The 18,807-nt window shown below is 44.1% G+C and overlaps 2 protein-coding genes across 4 annotated transcripts; both read left to right on the top strand.

The window, feature by feature from the left end:
* Positions 1-1,116: 1,116 nt before the first annotated feature.
* LOC109988534 (excitatory amino acid transporter 1) lies at positions 1,117-10,168 on the top strand. Of its 2 annotated transcripts, none has more exons than XM_020640045.3 (10): positions 1,117-1,276; positions 2,470-2,612; positions 2,697-2,834; positions 3,933-4,137; positions 4,227-4,269; positions 5,789-6,069; positions 6,159-6,392; positions 7,263-7,457; positions 7,548-7,682; positions 9,164-10,168. In XM_020640045.3, exons 2-10 carry the CDS (start codon positions 2,474-2,476, stop codon positions 9,372-9,374), a joined length of 1,581 nt encoding a protein of 526 aa, XP_020495701.1. In that variant the 5' UTR covers positions 1,117-1,276; positions 2,470-2,473; the 3' UTR covers positions 9,375-10,168. The 2 variants fall into 2 exon arrangements, with proteins under 2 accessions (XP_020495701.1, XP_065821578.1); XM_065965506.1 differs by having other exon boundaries at positions 1,125-1,276; positions 2,473-2,612.
* A 435-nt stretch (positions 10,169-10,603) lies between these two features.
* nadk2 (NAD kinase 2, mitochondrial) lies at positions 10,604-18,807 on the top strand. 2 transcript variants are annotated; one of them, XM_020640089.3, is made up of 12 exons: positions 10,604-11,332; positions 11,429-11,517; positions 12,377-12,465; positions 12,735-12,816; positions 14,481-14,564; positions 15,774-15,913; positions 16,081-16,174; positions 16,267-16,362; positions 17,884-17,939; positions 18,022-18,075; positions 18,154-18,277; positions 18,357-18,807. In XM_020640089.3, the coding sequence occupies exons 1-12, from the start codon at positions 11,078-11,080 to the stop codon at positions 18,493-18,495; spliced, it is 1,302 nt and encodes a 433-aa protein (XP_020495745.1). In that variant the 5' UTR covers positions 10,604-11,077; the 3' UTR covers positions 18,496-18,807. The 2 variants fall into 2 exon arrangements, with proteins under 2 accessions (XP_020495745.1, XP_020495744.1); XM_020640088.3 differs by having other exon boundaries at positions 16,252-16,362.

The following is an 18,807-nucleotide window of genomic DNA, read 5'->3' as shown; positions in this document are numbered from 1 at the left end:
ATCACCTGCAGAAGTATTTCATTCATTAGGGTGTCTGTGACCTGGGAATAATGTTTGTAAGAGACTCTGTGACCTGATTGGAGGGGGATTCTTCACTAATTATATTCACCTCCATCAGGGGATATGTTTCCATACACTGAGGTCACTTATTACTGCACCAGCTCCACTTCTCTCTGCTAAATGTGGTGCATGGTTTACTCTGCGGGATTACCTCAAACTATAACAGCTCCCCAGTGAGACCATGTGTATCACTTAAACCTGGTTATTGTTTGATGCCTGGAGCGATCTTCTGATATGTTCCTGTAAAGTGTGCAAACTCCATGAGAGCAGGAGAAAGTGTTTTTTTAAAGGTATGGAAAGGAGGAAGAGGAGGAGGAGGAGGAGGAAATAAAACAAGTTGTGGAGGTTTTTGAACTCTAGATGGTTCGCTCCCAAATCAAATAATTTCATGAACAACTCTCAACAAAGTTTTCATACATCTGGGTTTTACCTGAAACTGTGTCACAGGGCTAACAGTGTTATTATGGGAGGACCACTTTCTGTCCTCCTTGTCTCCCTCCCTCCCTCTGTCTCTCTCCTGGATGCCTCCCCTCCCTTTGTCTCTCTCCTGGATGCCTCCCCTCCCTCCCTCTGTCTCTCTCCTGGATGCCTCCCCTCCCTCTGTCTCTCTCCTGGATGCCTCCCCTCCCTTTGTCTCTCTCCTGGATGCCTCCCCTCCCTCCCTCTGTCTCTCTCCTGGATGCCTCCCCTCCCTCCCACTTTGTCTCTCCTGGATGCCTCCCCTCCCTCCCACTTTGTCTCTCCTGGATGCCTCCCCTCCCTCCCTCTGTCTCTCTCCTGGATGCCTCCCCCTCCCCTCCCTCTGTCTCTCTCCTGGATGCCTCCCCCTCCCCTCCCTCTGTCTCTCTCCTGGATGCCTCCCCTCCCTCCCACTTTGTCTCTCCGGGATGCGTCCCATCCTTCTGTCTCTCTCCTCTGGATGCCTCCCCCTCTCTCCACTCCCTCCCTCCCTCCCTCCCTCCCTCCCTCCCAGTGTGTCTCTCTCCTGGATGCCTCCCCCCTCCCTTGGTTTTCCACTTACAGCAGGTGTCTGTGAGCTCCCTTTCCCTCCACACACTTGGAGCGCTCAAGTTGTAGATCCATCACCGGGTAGCCTCATTCTTGTGATTACAAGGAGCAAACCTGCTCTTCTTTCCAATCTCATCCCGCTGCTGCTGCTTCTCCACAACACTTAACCGCTCTGCATTGAAAACAGGGGGACAGATACTTTAAGAAGGTACGTCTCTTTTTTGTTGTGCTGAAAATGTAGAGGGATGCATGTTGAATAAGGAGGTGTTTCATTTATCTGGAGCGGGTTAATCATCTTCATTTGAATGAGTATTTCAGGTGAAAGAAAATATATTGATTAAAAGAGTAAACATGCTTAATGTCTGGTTTGAACTGTCTTTGATTGTAGTTTCATTTGAAGAGTATAAATATTATAAAGTAACAGAATTTGATTAATAAGAAAATATTAATTAATTTTTCAGACATTAGACGAGGAGACCCAAAAAACAAAACACATCTCAAAACAAAACATTACAATAAAAGGTTTCTATTTGATTTTCATTCAAGCAGGAAGAAAGAAACTCGCTGAGATTAAAAATCTCTATTTCAGAAGAGTACTGATCGAGACGGGCAGCAGCACAATTTACAGAGTTTCAAACACACAACAAGCAGCCACACATACAAACATAAACTAGATACATAATTAAAAGACACAAATAAATAATTTCAAATTTTTGTCAGGAACACCCACAAACCCATCAGGGAGAACATCTACTGCCTCTGTGTCCTGTAACATCCTCTTAAAATGAGATCTCCAATGAGATCAGCTCGTTAAATACAAACAAACACATCTGAACAGGTAAACACATAGGCTAGTTCAATAATTCATACAAGTTGCACATAAGACGATGAAAACAAAGAGCAAAAGTATGCTTAAATTATTAATAAATTACAAGGACATTTTGTACATCTAACTAAGTTTGAGCCAAACATTTATGAGCATCGTATCAGAACTCGACCTTCATCAGGCAAACTGTCTGCTGGCTCCTTTAGGACTAAATGATGAACTAGCTCTAACTCTAGTGTTTTTCTGTGATTCCTTTATGTTTAATATTTGACGTATTTTCTCAGTGGTTCCCAAGGTGGGGGTCAGGACCCTCTGGGGGATCGCAAGACACTGAGAGGGGGGTCAAGAGTTTTTTTCCAAAAACATATAAAAATGATTCCCAACAAAGATGACCACCTTAACCGCATAAACAAAACAACTCTCTGCATAGAAACATTTGTCCTAAAGAAGATTGTAACTTCTGTGATTTGTCTCAGACATTTGACGTCTCACATCTCTTCAGCTGAACTTTGTTTACACAGTTTGCACATTTTTTTTGCACAAACCAAAGGCTGGAGATTTTGTTCTCTTTGCAGCAGGATGCAGCGTTTCAGAGAAGGTATTCACATCCGCACCATGAAGGCCAAGAGGAAAGTGGAGGAGATCTCCAAAGAGGACGTCCAGGCTTTCCTCAAGAAGAACGCTTTCGTGCTCTTTACAGTCGGGGCGGTCATCGTAGGTGTGTATCCGTCTGAAAGATAAACGCTGACATGTGAGAAACACATATACCGCTCTGCTCACATGTACGCTGCTCTCTCTGCAGGGATTGTTCTGGGGTTTGCTCTCCGTCCCTACAAGATGACTTTTCGAGAGGTGAAGTACTTCTCCTTCCCTGGAGAGCTGTTGATGAGGATGCTTCAGATGTTGGTTCTCCCTTTACTCATCTCCAGTCTGATAACAGGTAACACACATTCATGCTTCATGGTCAGAGGATGAAGAGCCTGATCATGTTCACTGTCTTCAATACTATAGGGTAATGATTCAGTTTGTCCTTAGAGAGAGAGAGAGAGAGAGAGAGAGAGAGATTGGGGAATAACATGTGGGAAAGGAGCCACAGGTCGAATTAAAACCCGGGACGTCTGCTTCAAGAACTATAGCCTCTGTACATGGAGCGCGCTCACTAAGCTACCAGCGCCCCACTAACGTGCAGCCATTGTGGTCGCCCCCTGCTGGACATGTGAAAGAATGCATATTTAAAACTGTAGACCTTCTTGAAAGACACAAACACAAGTACTTCTCAAATTGTGGAAAGATCAACATCTAATAGTTGGGTTTACTTGTTGCTTGGACAGAATGTCAGCTGAGTAGGGGGTTCACAGGGAGTTCATCTACAGTCCAGTAACCAGTGTCGAGGCCAGACTCCCCCTATTTTGACAGTTGACAGTTGTCAATAAGCTGAGAGGCATGATGAATGTCGTTTGCCAAATGCCAACTCCAAGGTTTTGATTTTAAAGGTTTCATATAATGCAAATTTTCAACCAGTTTAAATAAGTCTCAGAGCTTTCCAAAACATGTATGTGAAGTGTCTTGTTCTAAATCCACTCTGATCCTGTATTTGATCATGTCTATAAACCCCTCTATTTCAGCCCTGCTCAGAACAGGCTGTTTCTGTGTCTGTACCTTTAAATATGTAAATGAACTGTGTCTGACCACGCCCCCTCTCTGGAAGGGCTTGGGTGTACTCGGGCTTTCTCGCTCCATGTCCTATTGTTTACGGTGAGAAGGCAGACTCAGAGGGCAGAACAAACACCTAGCTGTGGGAGTGTCACCCACCTGGGGGAGGGGTTACTGCCCTTTGTGATGTCATGAAGGGAAAATCTCCAAACGGCCTGTTTCAGCACACATTTTCTGAAAAGTGGAGCAGGCAGGAGATGGAGAGGATGGACTTTTCTCATAACTTGGGGGGTGTGGAGACAGACTAGAGACACATATTAGTGTTAGAGAAACATGGTGAAGTGGATTTTGATAATACGTGACCTTTTGACTCTCTGTTGATCAGGAATGGCAGCTCTGGACAGCAAAGCTTCGGGAAAGATGGGAATGAGAGCCGTGATTTATTACATGACCACAACATTTATCGCAGTCTTCATCGGGATCCTCGTCGTTCTCGTCATCCATCCAGGGAAAGGATCAAAGGAAGAGTTTGGCAAGCAGCAGACGATAGAGCAAGTCAGTCCTGCTGACGCCTTCTTAGATTTGATCAGGTATAGACCTTGTATAGAAAATAAATACTCAGAGATGGATTTTTACTGGCAGACAACATCTCTCAATCTCTGTGTTTTTCTCATTTCAGAAATATGTTTCCTCCAAACCTGGTCCAAGCCTGCACACAGCAGGTGAGTTAAGCACTCTTCCAGTCTTTAGCAGACAGACTTCAGTCCTTCAGTTCTTATTACATCCCCAAAACAAAAGGTGATAAAACACAGTGGTTCTTAACTGGTCTGGCCTAAGGACCCACAACTAACCGCTTAATGAAAATCATGTCCCAAATTTCAGATATTTTTCAACCAGTCAGATTAATTTAAAGAAGGATTGAACAGTTTGGACCTCAGGCGGTTAAAAACTGAACGGAACAAACAAACGTGTAAAAAGCTTCACAGACTTTTAAACAACTTTTAAATCCACTCACACCTTCATGACCCACTGAAAATGGCTCCGCGACCTACTTCTAGGTCCCCAGTCCTGACCCACAAGTTGAGAACAAGCAGCAACCTGCACCCTGCAGAGTTTGGCTGCAGGAACACTGGAAGTCACATACACACCACATTCAAAAAAGACAGAAAGAAAAGAAAAGAAAAGAAAAGTTTTTACAGCATAAATAAACATGTTTACAGCCTGATTCAAAGACGAAATTGGTCTGATTAGCTCATAACTCAATCGGCACACACTGTACGGGTGAATATCAATAACTCATCCGTTTTGATTTTATGAACGATACATGTTATTCATAGTCAGGCGAATAGCTGACCTGATTGACAGGTGGGCGTGATGTAACTGTTCATCAAGAGGCTTAAATCCCATCTCAGCTCCGAATCTCAGTCTGCCGTTAGGTTGACTGAAAGTTGGGCTGAGACAGGATTTCCAACATGGCGGCTATTGCCAATGAGCCTCCGGAGCCCCCTGCAGGAACAGATGGATGATGTCACTCTTTGTCCATTACTATTTACAGTCTATGGTTGAGAATCACTGATCTAACATATTATCATTTTTGGGCTCTTTACATTCCCCTGGGAGCATCATAACACTCGTCCATTAGAACATACCTAAGGTGATTTTTCATAGTGTTTATCCTCTGAGGAGAATGAATGGGTACGTCAGTTTGACCTTCAGAGTGGGACCTTATGACCTTATAGTCAAGGGTGGCTTCAGAAAGAGCTTTTAGCTGACACACATGCATGCTGAGGTTTTGGCAAATATGAAACTAAATAATATGCAACATATCTGCATGCAAGTGTATCTGACAATTTACTTTCATGATGTTATCTGTCAACTCCAACTCCATTCTCTCTTCTCAACTGTAATAAAAACACACAAAAAGGAATCTTAATTGGCCCTTTATTGGTTACCTTTGGCCTTACAGGAAGCCCCCTAAAGTTGGCTATATTGTCGTCATACAAAGGGATGGGGTCAGAGATTCTACAAATGTTTTCTGCAACAATACGATTGCTGGTGTCCAACATCTGATTCAATTTGCATTTTGTCTAAATGTCCAGAAAAGTGTCAGGCTCTTTCTGAAACCAAATATTAATCCTTCTCTACCAAGAACACAAAATAGTGTCCCTCCGGCTTTGGAACAGTATTAAACTTGGCGCTCTCTTCTCGCCATGACGACCCTTTAATTCTCCCACTCTCCAGTTCAAAACCAAATATGGAAAGCGTGTAGTCCATGTGACGGTGACGGTGAACGACACCTTCTTCAACTCCACCAACGGCACCCAGGAGGTCATGGAGATCACCCGGGAGGAGCGGATCCCAGTGCCGGGTCAGGTGAACGGGGTCAACGCCCTCGGCCTGGTGGTCTTCTCCATGTGCTTCGGTCTGATAATTGGCAACATGAAGGAGCAGGGTCAGCTCCTCAGAGACTTCTTCGACAGCCTCAATGAAGCCATCATGCGCCTGGTTGCCATCATCATGTGGTGAGACTTGGTTTACAGGTGGAGGTGTCACCTGTCGAACAAAGGCAACCGTCCCACCTATAACCCACTGTTCCATGTTCTCCTCTCAGGTACGCTCCGATTGGTATCCTGTTCCTGATTGCTGGAAAGATTGTGGAGATGGATGATCTGACTCAGATGGGAGGCCAGCTGGGAATGTACACCATCACGGTTATCATCGGCTTATCCATCCACGCCTTCGTTATTCTGCCCACTCTGTATTTTGCTATCACTCGGCAAAACCCCTTCGTCTTCATCGCTGGGCTCCTACAAGCTCTCGTCACAGCCCTGGGGACCTCGTCAAGGTGAGTCAAGCTCTACACTTTTAGTGTTCTCAGTGTTTTGTCAAATTCTGTCATCAAAGTTGACCCATGATGCCGATCACCATTTTAAAAATAGCCTATCATGTTACAGTGCTGGATGCTCTTACTAAACGTGGGTAAAGCAGCAGGATGATTGATGGAGAGAGGTAGAATGGCAGAATCTGATTGGATTAGTAGTTAAGGAGTAAACGCCCAAAATCAGCTGATCACCAGAGCAGGGAGGCAGAGGGAGCAGTAGGGAGGACAGTAGCTCAGTCTGTAGGGACTTGGGTTGGGAATTGGAGAGTCGTCGGTTCAAGTCCCGCTGTGGATCAAGTCCAGAAATTGGTCTGGTAGCTGGAGAGGTGCCAGTTCACTTCCTGAGTGCTGCAGAGGTGCCCCTAAGCAAGGCACCAAAACCCCCTCCCACCAGCTCAGGAGCGCTCGCCCAGGTGTAGCCCAGTGATTGGATCATTTGCTCGGAGGTAAATGTGGCATTAATGAGGTCCAAAGTGGAGTTGCTCCCAGTGAACGGGGGCATAAGGAAGTGTTCACATGCTCCCATAGCCAGGGGGGAAACAGCTGTAAATTCATTCTACACTATTAAGTTTGATTTATTGATGTGACCAGTGAAATAACAGTGATCTATTGGAATTCTGAGGTACCTGCCTGATCACAAAAGACCAGTATCGTTTGCAGTTTGGTTAATGAATGGATTTCAGAACACCTAAAGCTGAGAGATTAATATAATTTAAAGTCCTGGTGTTGTGTCACTTTTTATCAGCACCCATCGAATGACTTCTGACCAATCAAAACACCTGGTTTCAGCCAAACATTATTTGTAACCTTTTTTTTAATACTTTCTTCTCTCAGCTCGGCCACTCTGCCCGTCACCTTTAAATGTCTGGAGGAAAACAACAAAATTGACAAGAGGATCACACGTTTTATACTTCCTGTCGGTGCCACCATCAACATGGACGGGACAGCTCTCTACGAGGCGCTGGCGGCCATCTTTATCGCCCAGGTCAACAACATGGAGATGAACTTTGGGCAGATCATCACCATCAGGTAACAATGGACAAAAACCAAATGATATCATCTGACGCTAATGCTGTTGTAGATGAGAAAAGTGCAAATAATGTTTTCTCTTCACTCCAGCATCACAGCGACTGCAGCTAGCATCGGAGCTGCGGGCATCCCGCAAGCCGGCCTGGTTACCATGGTGATCGTTCTGACCTCTGTCGGACTCCCTACTGATGACATCACTCTCATCATTGCGGTCGATTGGTTCCTGTGAGTATCATGAACATCATTACATCCATATAAACAGAAGCTGCTCGACTGTATCACACGTCTCTTAAAGGTCAGAAGCAGCTATGAGTCTACTACCACCTAGTGACACACTTCTCCTCGCTCCCCCAGGCCTCGCTCCACATCTCCACTTTTCTATTGAATATTTTCTGCAATGAGTTTTAACATAGAAACATAATTAGGTTTCCCAAATTAATCATTTCAATTAGAATACCCTTCCCAGAAATTGCTCAGCTAACTGGGGTAATAAGAAAAACCCTCCTCTCCTTCAACTAGGATGGGCCACATATGAAAGTCTGTGAACGCCACAAAGCCGACTGAAGAGAAGAAAGTACCGAGCCCGATGGATAAAAGGATGTTTGTTACAAAGCTGAGGAATGGTTTATAAAGTACACATTAGTAGTTAAACACTGCTTACTGTCTCAATAATGACCTCAAACTACAGAACTTTTTAAGCATTTCACTGTCAAAGACAATTTTCCAATTTCAGAACAAAGAGATTGTTTGCTGGAGTTCTGCTCCTCCAATGAAGCTTCATGATCGGGTCTTGTCATTGTGTGGGGCTGTCATTGGATAACCAGCTGTCTCATCAGCGGTACTCATCTAACCATTTGCATGGCGTTCCTCCTTCATTGTCAGCCTATCATCGTTCTGCTCCCCTTTTAAATACGATTCATTCTCTGCCTTTAGTTCCTTCATGCCGATGTTTTGCAAGCCCCTCCGCTTCCCCAACACTGCCCGTCTTTGCAGATTCATCATCCATCAATTCTTCACCCATCTGGTCTCAACAAGTCATCAGCTTCACCACCACCACCATGGGGGGGGGATTTATCCTGTTGACGCTCAGAATTTACATTCTCCAAAACACATCATCAAAATTCATTTAGCAGACATTAAATCCAAAGCAACTTCCAGGGGCAGTCTGTCTCAAATTCCCTGGAAATATTCAGAGAATACTTTTTGGACTTTTTGTTCAGTAGACTGTGGGAGGAAATCCGAGTCTCCAGAGGGAACCCACACGTGCATGGGAAGAAAATGCAAACTTCACACAGAAAGAACCCTCCCCACCTTCTGTTTTGAATCAGGAACTTTCTATCTATGTGAGGCATCAGCGCTAACCACAGCATCACAGTGCAGCCCTACAGTTTAGTTTAAGTTGGTCACAAATGTGTCAAATAGTCTCTGAATGAGGTTCTGATTACCTCAGTTTGTGAAGCAGGCACCCCATGTGCAGAGTCTACAGTCCTCATTGATCTGGTTGCAGGTTTGACCCCTCATCCTGATCCTGGTCATGCCCCACTCTCTGTCCCCACATTTCCTGTCACTCTCCAGCTGACCTATGGGATAAAGGAAAAACAGCAAACATATAATCTAAAAGAAAATAGTGCCTTAATTTCAGCTGGAGTGACCTGATTACGAGGCATGATTTTACATTTATTCTCTGTTCATCTGTTGGGATTCAGGGACCGTCTTCGCACAACCACCAATGTTTTGGGGGATTCGATCGGCGCTGGTATCGTGGAGTTCCTGTCTCGGCACGAGCTTCGCAGCAAAGACGTGGAGATGGGAAACTCGGTGCTGGAGGAAAAGGAGAGGAAGAAACCATACAAGCTCATCTCTCAGGATAGCGATGTTGAAAATGACAAGCGTGCTCACACTGAATCACACATGTAGTTCCTCCTCCCTCAACATCGTTGCTGTCCGCCATTTTTTCCACACTTTTGATATGTTAGCATTTCTTTATTGTTCCAGAGGATATTTATCACATTCACCTCCATCTAAAAGAAATAGTTTATTATGTGCATCTTCAAATAGGACTGGAAGTTTCAATCAGAAGTCAGCATTTAAAGCTCCCATCTTCTCCTCATGTTCACCTTTCATGTTGTCAGTCTGGGAAACCTTTAGAGTAGCTTTGCATGATTTGCAGCTCAAAAAAAATCTGAAACAAACTTGTGAAGCAATTCTAGAAGGGGCCATGTGTTAAAACATCTGGACTTTAAAGGCCACAAAGCAGAACATAAAGTTATCAGCTGGACACAATCAGGCGCTGCAGTCATGCTTTGAAGAGGAACTCTAAGAATATTATCTGAAGAGTTAATACAGTCAGATCTTTCACCAGGACATGATGAACTCAACTTGAATTCAAACGTCATCTCCATCGTCCAAACATTAGCCGGTTAACTATATGAATATAACAGACATTTTAATATTTTTCTGTACAGGCGCTAGAGTTGCAAACGCATGTGTGTGTGCATGTTCACATTTCAAGTGTGTGTTTTTTAGCTGCTGAATTTTTTTTACCAACTCTGCTCATGTAATGTAGATTTGAGACGAGTGAATATGTCTGGATTTAATACATGCTAAAGCCTCTGATCATGACTGAAATTCATTCAATGTGTTGTGGAGAACGGTTGTCTTCATTTTTGTTTATTATAACTACTAATAAATAAACAGAAAAGAACCCTTCCGCCTGTTTTTTCCATTTTGTTTTTAAATATAAGGGGTTGCTTTTTTCAGTTGGGGGAGTTGGAAATATGTTCATCTGCCAAATAGGGGCCAAGCTAAAAAAGTTTGGGAACAACTGCAGTAAAGCAGTATCAAACAAGTCTAAAATTAAGTCTTTGTATTTTATACATATTATATACAGTCTTATGTTAAATTGTATTATTTATATTCATTGTCTATCCATTTTAAGACTAAGATCACAGACTATAATAGAAGCTTATAAAAATAAACATGAAACATTTAATAAAAAATAGGCTACAAATCTTATTTTCTGTTATGAATTTCTAAATGAACATTTCCTACAGATTTCTCCGAGCTTGTGTTTGTCCGTGAACGCATCACCGGCAGCCAAAACAAAGCGTCAGTCACGCAGCCAATCAGAAGTGACTCCACGCAACGTACGTCTGTGTACGTGCCAGGCTGCCTGGTTATGTGCTGCTGCGTCGCCTGTGGTTCTCATGTGTTGTCGTTTATTCTTAACCCGCACGTGTGTGTTACCTGGTATTTTAAACTCTCGCGGACCTGAGGTGTTGCCGTAGTTCGTGCTGGAGATTAAATCCGGACCGGATTTGCGATAAAGCGAAGTGTTAGCTTTGGGTTTAGTTAGCAAGTTGCTAACTACTTGTAGCAGTTATAGGTTAAGCTTGGCTGTATCCTTAAAATGCGTTTAGCGGGATAACTACTCAGTTTTTAGTTTTGTAGAGAAATAGATTAATAACCTGCCAGCTGTCGGAGGAAATATCTGTGAGGCAAAAGTTATACACGGGTCATTTAGCAGTTACAGAGGAGCTTTGTGGACCAGGTGACCTTCCCTGACAGCTGGGTGAGAGTCTGTGATTTCACCGGACATGTGATTTATTATTTTATTTCTCATGGTTGTGTGCTCACTTGTAAGAATGAGTCGCCGCTCTGTGGTGAACTTTGTGAGCCTGGGGAGCCGAGCTGTCAGCCTGCTGCATGGAAACTACCATCGCCCCCTGCACACCTCAATATGCAACAACTCATCACTGCCAACAGGTGGATTCAAACCTGAGAAGGTGGCTGTGGTTACAAAAACCACACGATATGAGTTCGAGCAGCAGAGGTATCGCTATGCAGGACTCTCTGAAGACGACCTGAGACAGCTGGTGAGGGCTTCCTTTCACTGGATCAGACTGAACTTCACCTTTTTAGAGTTTTCTGGTTATGTTTCAGTGTTGCTGTGTCTGGTTTTTTTTTTCCAGCTTGCCATGAAGGGCTCCAGCTACAGCGGCCTGCTGGAAAGACACAACATCCACACCAACAATGTGGAGCATATTGTGAAGAGCCTGAGGTGAGATAAGGCACATTCCTGAGAGCTCACAGGGAAGGTTATTGCAGAAGTGTCAGAAAGATATTCACACGGGCGCTACTCGAGTAGAAGTACAGATATGTGTGTTAGAAAGGTCAAGGTTATTATACTTGTGGATTTTTCATTAGTTTTTATAAGGGCTGTCAGCATTAACTAGAACATTTCTATTAACTAAGGTCTGAAATTAATGCATTACATTTGTTTAATCATGCTATTTTGTCCCTTCAGCCTCACCATAGATAGTCGTCCTCAGTGTCTCCCTGTAGTCTCAGGGATGTAAAAGAAGGACACTGCTGTATCTTTGAATGTCTCATTTCACTTTAACAAACTCTCAGACAGCTCAGCTGACGAGTTCAAAGTAATATCCACCTTATGACAACACACATTGACCTTATGACATCACACATTGACCTTTGGTACCGTTCCTTTGAGATGTTTGACCTCACTTTGTGATCCCTAATCACTTCCTGATTCTGTGCTTATAACTTCATGTCCTAACCTTTCATCTACCAGAAGGTCCTTACTTTCTTTCAAAATAAAAGCACACAGCAAGTAAAGTACTCTCAGCTTAAGACACTCTTCTTACAATAACGATGAAGTTGTAAATAACTGTGCACCCTAAAATCAAATTGACCTTGATCGAGATGTTGATGCACAATGATGCAAAGCGATCCATAATTCATCTCAGCCTGTTCTGAAATATGTGGGTCAGAAAGCACAGATTTACAGAAGTCAAAAGGTCGATTACAAACTCCTGAAAACTCTACTGAAGCAGAGACACAAAGTTTTGGTCCTGCTGTTGATTGTTTGTAAAGAAATGTCCATATTTCTGTGTTTGTAGGAAAGAAGGCATCGAGGTGCGAGTGGTGAAGAGAGGAGAGTATGATGAAGAAGTCGTGCGATGGGCAGATGCTATAATCTCTGCTGGAGGTGGGAGTTTTTAGATTATTTGCATTCAGCACTCTTTGTTCTAGGGAACTCAAAATGTGTAAATTGTCCTTTTAAAAAAACAAAACTTTTTTGTTTGACTAAAACAAAACAAAAATCTTCCTTAAACACAAACCTTTGTGTCCAGGCAGGACCCACTGAATGCACAGGACTTTTAACTTCAACCCCAGGGGGCAAAAAGTCACATGAACAAAGGAACAAAAAAAAAAAACACACAATACAAGTTCTCTAACTGCAGTTTGTTTTGTTAGGTGACGGGACAATGCTACTTGTTGCCAGTAAGGTTTTAAGCAAGGACAAACCGGTTGTTGGAGTAAACACGGACCCTGAGAGGTAAAAAAACCAAAAAAAAACCCTGAGCTGCATTTTTTGGGTGAATGTTTAAAGAATGATCAGAGCTCTAACTCCTCAGGATGATGAGCTAAAAGAAGGAAAACTTAAAGGAGAGTTCATGGAAAACCTGGGCCATGTTTTCACATGACTTACAGATACAAACGTTATGGAATCTTTTAATCCTGCAGCAGAGAAACAGGCTGTGATGGCTGCACCGTTAGCCTCAGGGGGAAACGTGTCCAATCAAAGTATGTCCACTAGAAGTTGTCGTTCCTGTCCCTGACAGACTCAGATTTTTATTCTAAGTGTGTGACATCATCACAGAAAGGATCCCTACAGATGTAGACCTTTTTGTTACAGAGGAAGATGTTGATTTAGATCCAAAAAGGCTGTTGCATCGCTCTCCTTAAGGCCCTGTCATACCAAGCAGATGGCAAAGAACTAGTGGTGACGAAGGCCAACTGTGGCTTCACCTCACAACGCCTTTGTCTTGGCCAAAAAGTTGCACTTGAACACACCTCAAAGACTACAGCCGACGGCCAACCACTACGTATGTTCTGCTCATGTGTGAGAGGAAATAACTCTCCATGCCAGCAGGTGGCGGTAGTCCGTTGTTATGATACCAGAAGACCATTTTCACACCGCTGTCGCTCACCACTCGTATTATAGGTAGCTTACTAATGGAGAATAATGTCTGACGCTGGCGTTGTCAGCTATTGGTCTTTTAGTGGAAAAAGAAAAGAAGAGGCGGAGGAGACAAATAAGGAGAAACCGCACTAATGGATGAAAGCATGGATACTACAGCGGCATGCTCAAGAGGCTTTCCTGAACCTAAGAGACCTCCAAACAGCCAATCACAGAGACTCCTCTCACCGACCGCCAACGCTGATTGAATATGTTGAATCTACTGAAAAAAGGCAGACGGGTTGCGATAGAGTCGGACACACCGCAAAAAAATGGGGCGACTACCGCTCACCGACGGTCCAACTAGGACGGTCTCCTTGGTGTGTCAGGGCCTTTTAAAGGCACAGTATGTAAATTCCACCACTAGGGGGCTCTCAATCAAAACAATAACAAAAGATGAAGTTGAGGCTGGCGGGGAATCATGGGAGTGATTCTCTCCGCTACTCCGGCAGCCTAGTGGTTAGTGCATGCGCCTCATGTACAGAGGCTGTAATCCTCCAAGCGGACGGCTTAGGTTTGAATCCGACCTGTGGCTCCTTTCCCGCATGTCTTTCCCCACTCTCTCTCTCTCTCTCTCTCTCTCTCTCTCTCCCTGATTGCTGACTCTATCCACCGTCCTATCTCTAAATAAATGTGTAAAAAGCCCCAAAAAATCATCTCCCTCTTTTAAAAACATGTCTGTAGGGATCCTCTCTGTAATGTTGTCAGACTTCTTAAAATACCAATCTGAGCCTGTCAGGGACACACTTTGATTGGACGCTTTTACCCCCAAGGATTATATTGCAGCCGTTACAGCCTGTTTCACGGCTGCTGTCTCAAACAATTCATTTGAGAAATTCCTAAAACGTTTTGTCCTTAAAAGTCCGCCAAGGTTTAAAATACCCTGAGATTGTTCCTGTAAAATATAGTCTCATGTCATTGTTTATATTCGACGCTCTTTGTTCAGCTGAGTTCACAACATTTCTCTCTTTCATTTTAAGGTCAGAAGGTCACCTGTGCCTGCCCGTGCGGTACACTCGAGCCTTCCCTGAGGCTCTGCAGAAACTCTGCCGTGGTGAGTTTAGGTGCGTATTTCACCCACAAACAATCTGAGCGCTGCTTTGTTTTTACTTCTTCTGGTTTAATATTATCCTATTCCCTATCGCACTACTGTCACAAAAATGAGAAATGGGAGGAGTCCTCCTGAAATGTTTCACTGCGGTCTGTAAAACAATGTTGGGCTGTCGCTCCGTTAGAAGCTTACAGTTCAAGACAGGTTCAAACCTGTTTGGTCAAGTTAAAATCACAAGGCGGATACACCCTCTGCTGTGTTCCCTGTCAGGCTTAAGATGACTTAAATCCAGGTCCGGTGTCCTGAAGGAATCATTCTTCTGCTGCTGCAGGTTACTGTTCCTCAGATTTGTTCTGTTCCTGCTGCTCAGACAGTTTTAACTGGAGAGTAACGGCCCTTTCACACACACAGAACTCCTGAAAATGTCAATAGCCATATTGATGTCTTCAAGGAGCAATATGTAACTCTGACCCCTAGTGTTTAAAGTGGGCACTGCAGTCTGAATTCAAAACATTGTAGAGAGCTGCTCAGTACAGGCGAGCTCTCTCAGGTTGCATTCACCATGCCAAGTTATGTCAGCTATCTATAGCACCAGATGATACATTAATTCAACGGAATCTATAAATGGAAATCAGAACTAAACAACTCTCCTCTCTCTCGGTCTCTTGCAGCTTTTAGTTTAGGTTTCATGTTTGTGTTTGAGTCGTGCATGCGAGACGTCTTAAATGCACATAGATATGACTTCAACTTCTCTCTGTGGGAATTTTCAAATGAAACTTTACTGAAAATTGTTGATAATCCGTCCAGATTGAACTGGAACAGTGGGACCACGATCAGTGTGAGAACTGTGTCTCAGCGGTAGAGCACGGCAGTGGATGACAAATGACTCCCACGTCCTGCAGAGGGGCGGCTGTGGATCAGTGGTATAGTCGGTCGTCTCTTAACCGGAAGGTCTGGGGTTCGATCCCCAGCTCCTCCAGCCTTGGGCAAGACTCTTAACCCCAAGTTTCTCCCGCTGCTTCGTCAGGGGTGTATGACTGTGTATGATGGTTACTTACTTTGATGGTCTCTTTACTCAGCAGCCTCTACCATCAGGGTGTGAATGTGTAGGTTTGACCTGCGGTGAAAAAGTGCTTTGAGAAGGCACCACCCCTGGCACTTTTCCGATCGTAAAGTGTATGATGCTCGGTTTAACCCCCGACTTCTCCTGCGCTGCGTTCAGGTGGCTGTGGCGTCAGAGGATCCGTCTGCACCTGGAGGGGACGGGGATCAACCCCATCCCGGTGGACCTGCACGAGCTGCAGCTGAGCCTGGAGCAGCACAGTCAGGCTCATCGCATCACCACCAAGGACAGCCAGCGGAGTACGACTCCTCAACCCAAACATGTGTACCTGTCCCAGTCCTCCTGTCTGTCCGTCTGTGTCCTCCTGTCTGAATAGCTGTCCATTGATCATGAACTTGATTGAAATACGTCTTGTGAGTTTTTTTTTTTTTAAATCTGGTACTAATCCAGGGACTTTTTCTTACAGGGAAAAGAAACGTGCAGGAGAGCTTCTCCAAGCCGAGTCTGCTCCCCATCCGGAGCCTGAATGAGATCTTCATCGGAGAATCTCTGTCCTCCAGGTACCTTCATTACGTTTACATGAGCTCGTATCGAATCTGTCCGGCACAGAATGAAGTTAAAAACCCTTGTAACTCAGAGTTCACCTCCACAGGGCTTCCTACTACGAGATCTCTGTGGATGACGGCCCCTGGGAGAAACAGAAGAGCTCAGGACTCAGCATCTGCACGGGAACAGGATCCAAAGCCTGGTAGGCTGAACTGTACACGGCTTACAGCGTGACCTTAAATATTTAACCATCGACTTATCCTCATGAAACATGAGCTGAAGAGTCCTGGACAAAGATTGTGTTTTAGTTTTCAATCATTTCATTCTTCAAATCTACAATAAAGGAACACATTTAGACCTGTTAAAAAAAAAACTTCGGAAAGTTAAATGAGATAATAAATAATCTTTATATACGCCTGTAACGTTTACATTTTGATTTGAACTCCACTTGGACGTTTTCTCAGAGGGTTTAAAAAACAAACGGTTTTATTGCATTCTGGTCTGACTGCTCATCGTTCGTTTATGTCGATTTGCAAACCAGGGCGACGCGAGTCAGCCAGGTCCCTTCTGGATCGAGTGGCTCATGACTCACCATAGACTGTAATATTATGGATGAAGCCTGAGTGATGTCAGCCATCTGTTCCTGCAGGGGGCTCTGGAGGCTCATCAGCAGCAGCCGCCATGTTGGATATCCTGTCTCAGTCTAACTTTCAGTCAACCTAACAACAGGCTGAGAGCTGGAGCTGAGGCGGGTTTTAAGCCTCCTGACAAACCGTTACACCGCGCTCACCTGTCAATCATGTCAGCTACACGCCTATCTATGTGTAGCTAAGCCGAAACTTAGAGCGACTGAGGCGCTACATAGACAGGCTGATTTAGCCTCTTAATTGACCTGCTTGCCGGCTTCCCTGCTGAGCATAAGATTGTGAAAAAAGACAGTCCAATATCTTCTTTGTTTATGGAATATTTATTTCTCATTCCATTGTGATCTTCTTTCCATTCAAAGCTTCAAAACCTCATAGCCTGGCGTAGCGGCCAAAAAAGTGTACGTGCTCTCACACCCCAGTGAAACTTCCTACCTATAAAGAGTATCACCTTAACCCAGAGGTGACACCTGCTGGAACGATTTGTGTCTTACACTTAATACTCCTAAACATGGCTCCTACGCTATGGATAACGTATGTCGTTATAAAAATCAATACGGAGCCGTTTAAAAAAAGTCACCCCCTGTCCAGTGTGTACCAGTGACGACAATAATTAATCAGATCTGTTTTGTTTTTTGTACCAGGCTGTAAACATCTTTTTTTATGCTGTAAAAACAGCCTTGTTTGCCTGTGGTGTGTATGTGACTTCCGGTGTTCCTGCAGCCAGCCTCTAGTGGACACTCAAAAAACTGCAGGATTTTGCACTTCCACATTGGCTTCATTTTTCAAGACCAGAGGTTGCCGCTTGTTCAGGACTCGATTGTTGTTCTATAATAACTAGAATAATAATTAAAATGCAAGAACTTGGGGCGCTGGTGGGCAGTGGTTAGTGTGCCATGTATGGAGGCTGTAGTCCTCCAAGCGGGCGGCCCAAGTTTTGAATCCAACCCTATTCACTGTGCTATCTCTACAATAAAGGCACAAAACGACCAAAAATAATTCTTTAAAAGAGATGTGAGATCCCTTCTTTAACCCTTCCATCTCTCTGAAGTGGTTTCTCTCTTTCTTCGTGTCCGCAGGTCGTATAACATCAACAAACTCGCCGAACAAGCTGTGGAGGAGGTGCTGAAGATTGGTGAGTGTGTTTGAAACTTAAGTAAAAGGCTTCAGTTTGAACCTTACAGAAAAAAAAAAACACCTTTGTTTTTCTTTTCCAGGGAAATCCCAGACCGGTCTAGATATCCCCCTTAATCGGGACTTCATTGGAAAGGGTGAGTCGGCGCTCCTCCTGCATTTGACTTGTTAGTCAATTTGACGATACAATGACGATTGTATTTCTGTTTCTTTAGTTACTGATGAATACAACGAGTCCCTGGTGTTCAGTCCGCACGACCAACGTTTATTGTACAGCGTCAGGGAGCCGATCGTCAACCGCGTCTTCTCCAGCAGCCGCCAGAGAGGCTTCGCCAGCAGGTGAGCGACGACACGATGAGCATGAGCCGAGAAGAAGCGCTGAACCTTTCTGATTGTTTTTATGCGTTTGTGTCTTCAGGGTGTGTGTTCGCTCGCGGTGCTGGGACGCCTGCATGGTGGTCGACGGCGGGACTTCTTTCGAGTTCAACGACGGCGCCTTCGCTACAATCAGCATGAGCGAGGAGGATCAGCTCCGGACGGTTCTTCTAGAAAACTAAGCACTCGCTAATTTCAAACTGAGTTCAAAGGGAAGTACAGCTTTTAGATTTTAGCTTCCTAACGGTGTTTTTTATACCTGAGCAGCAGAAAGGTATCATTGTTACTTTTGTTTTTTGAAGCGTGTTCTTTTTCCTCAACTTATTATTTTCAAACTGATTTTTTTCTTTTGTTTGAAAATCCCTTGACAACTTTCCAACATGTGATAACGGCTGATATGAGTTTTTCCAGAAACTGTCAAACATATTTAAAGTCTGTTATGATTGACTGTCTCTCACAGCATTAAAGGAGCGATATGTAACTCTGACACCTAG

The sequence above is a fragment of the Labrus bergylta genome, chromosome 17 (genome assembly GCF_963930695.1).
Source record: "Labrus bergylta chromosome 17, fLabBer1.1, whole genome shotgun sequence".
NCBI lineage: Eukaryota > Metazoa > Chordata > Actinopteri > Labriformes > Labridae > Labrus > Labrus bergylta.
The sequence above is the reverse complement of the archived record's forward strand: the minus strand, read 5'-3'. Positions and strand labels throughout refer to the sequence as shown.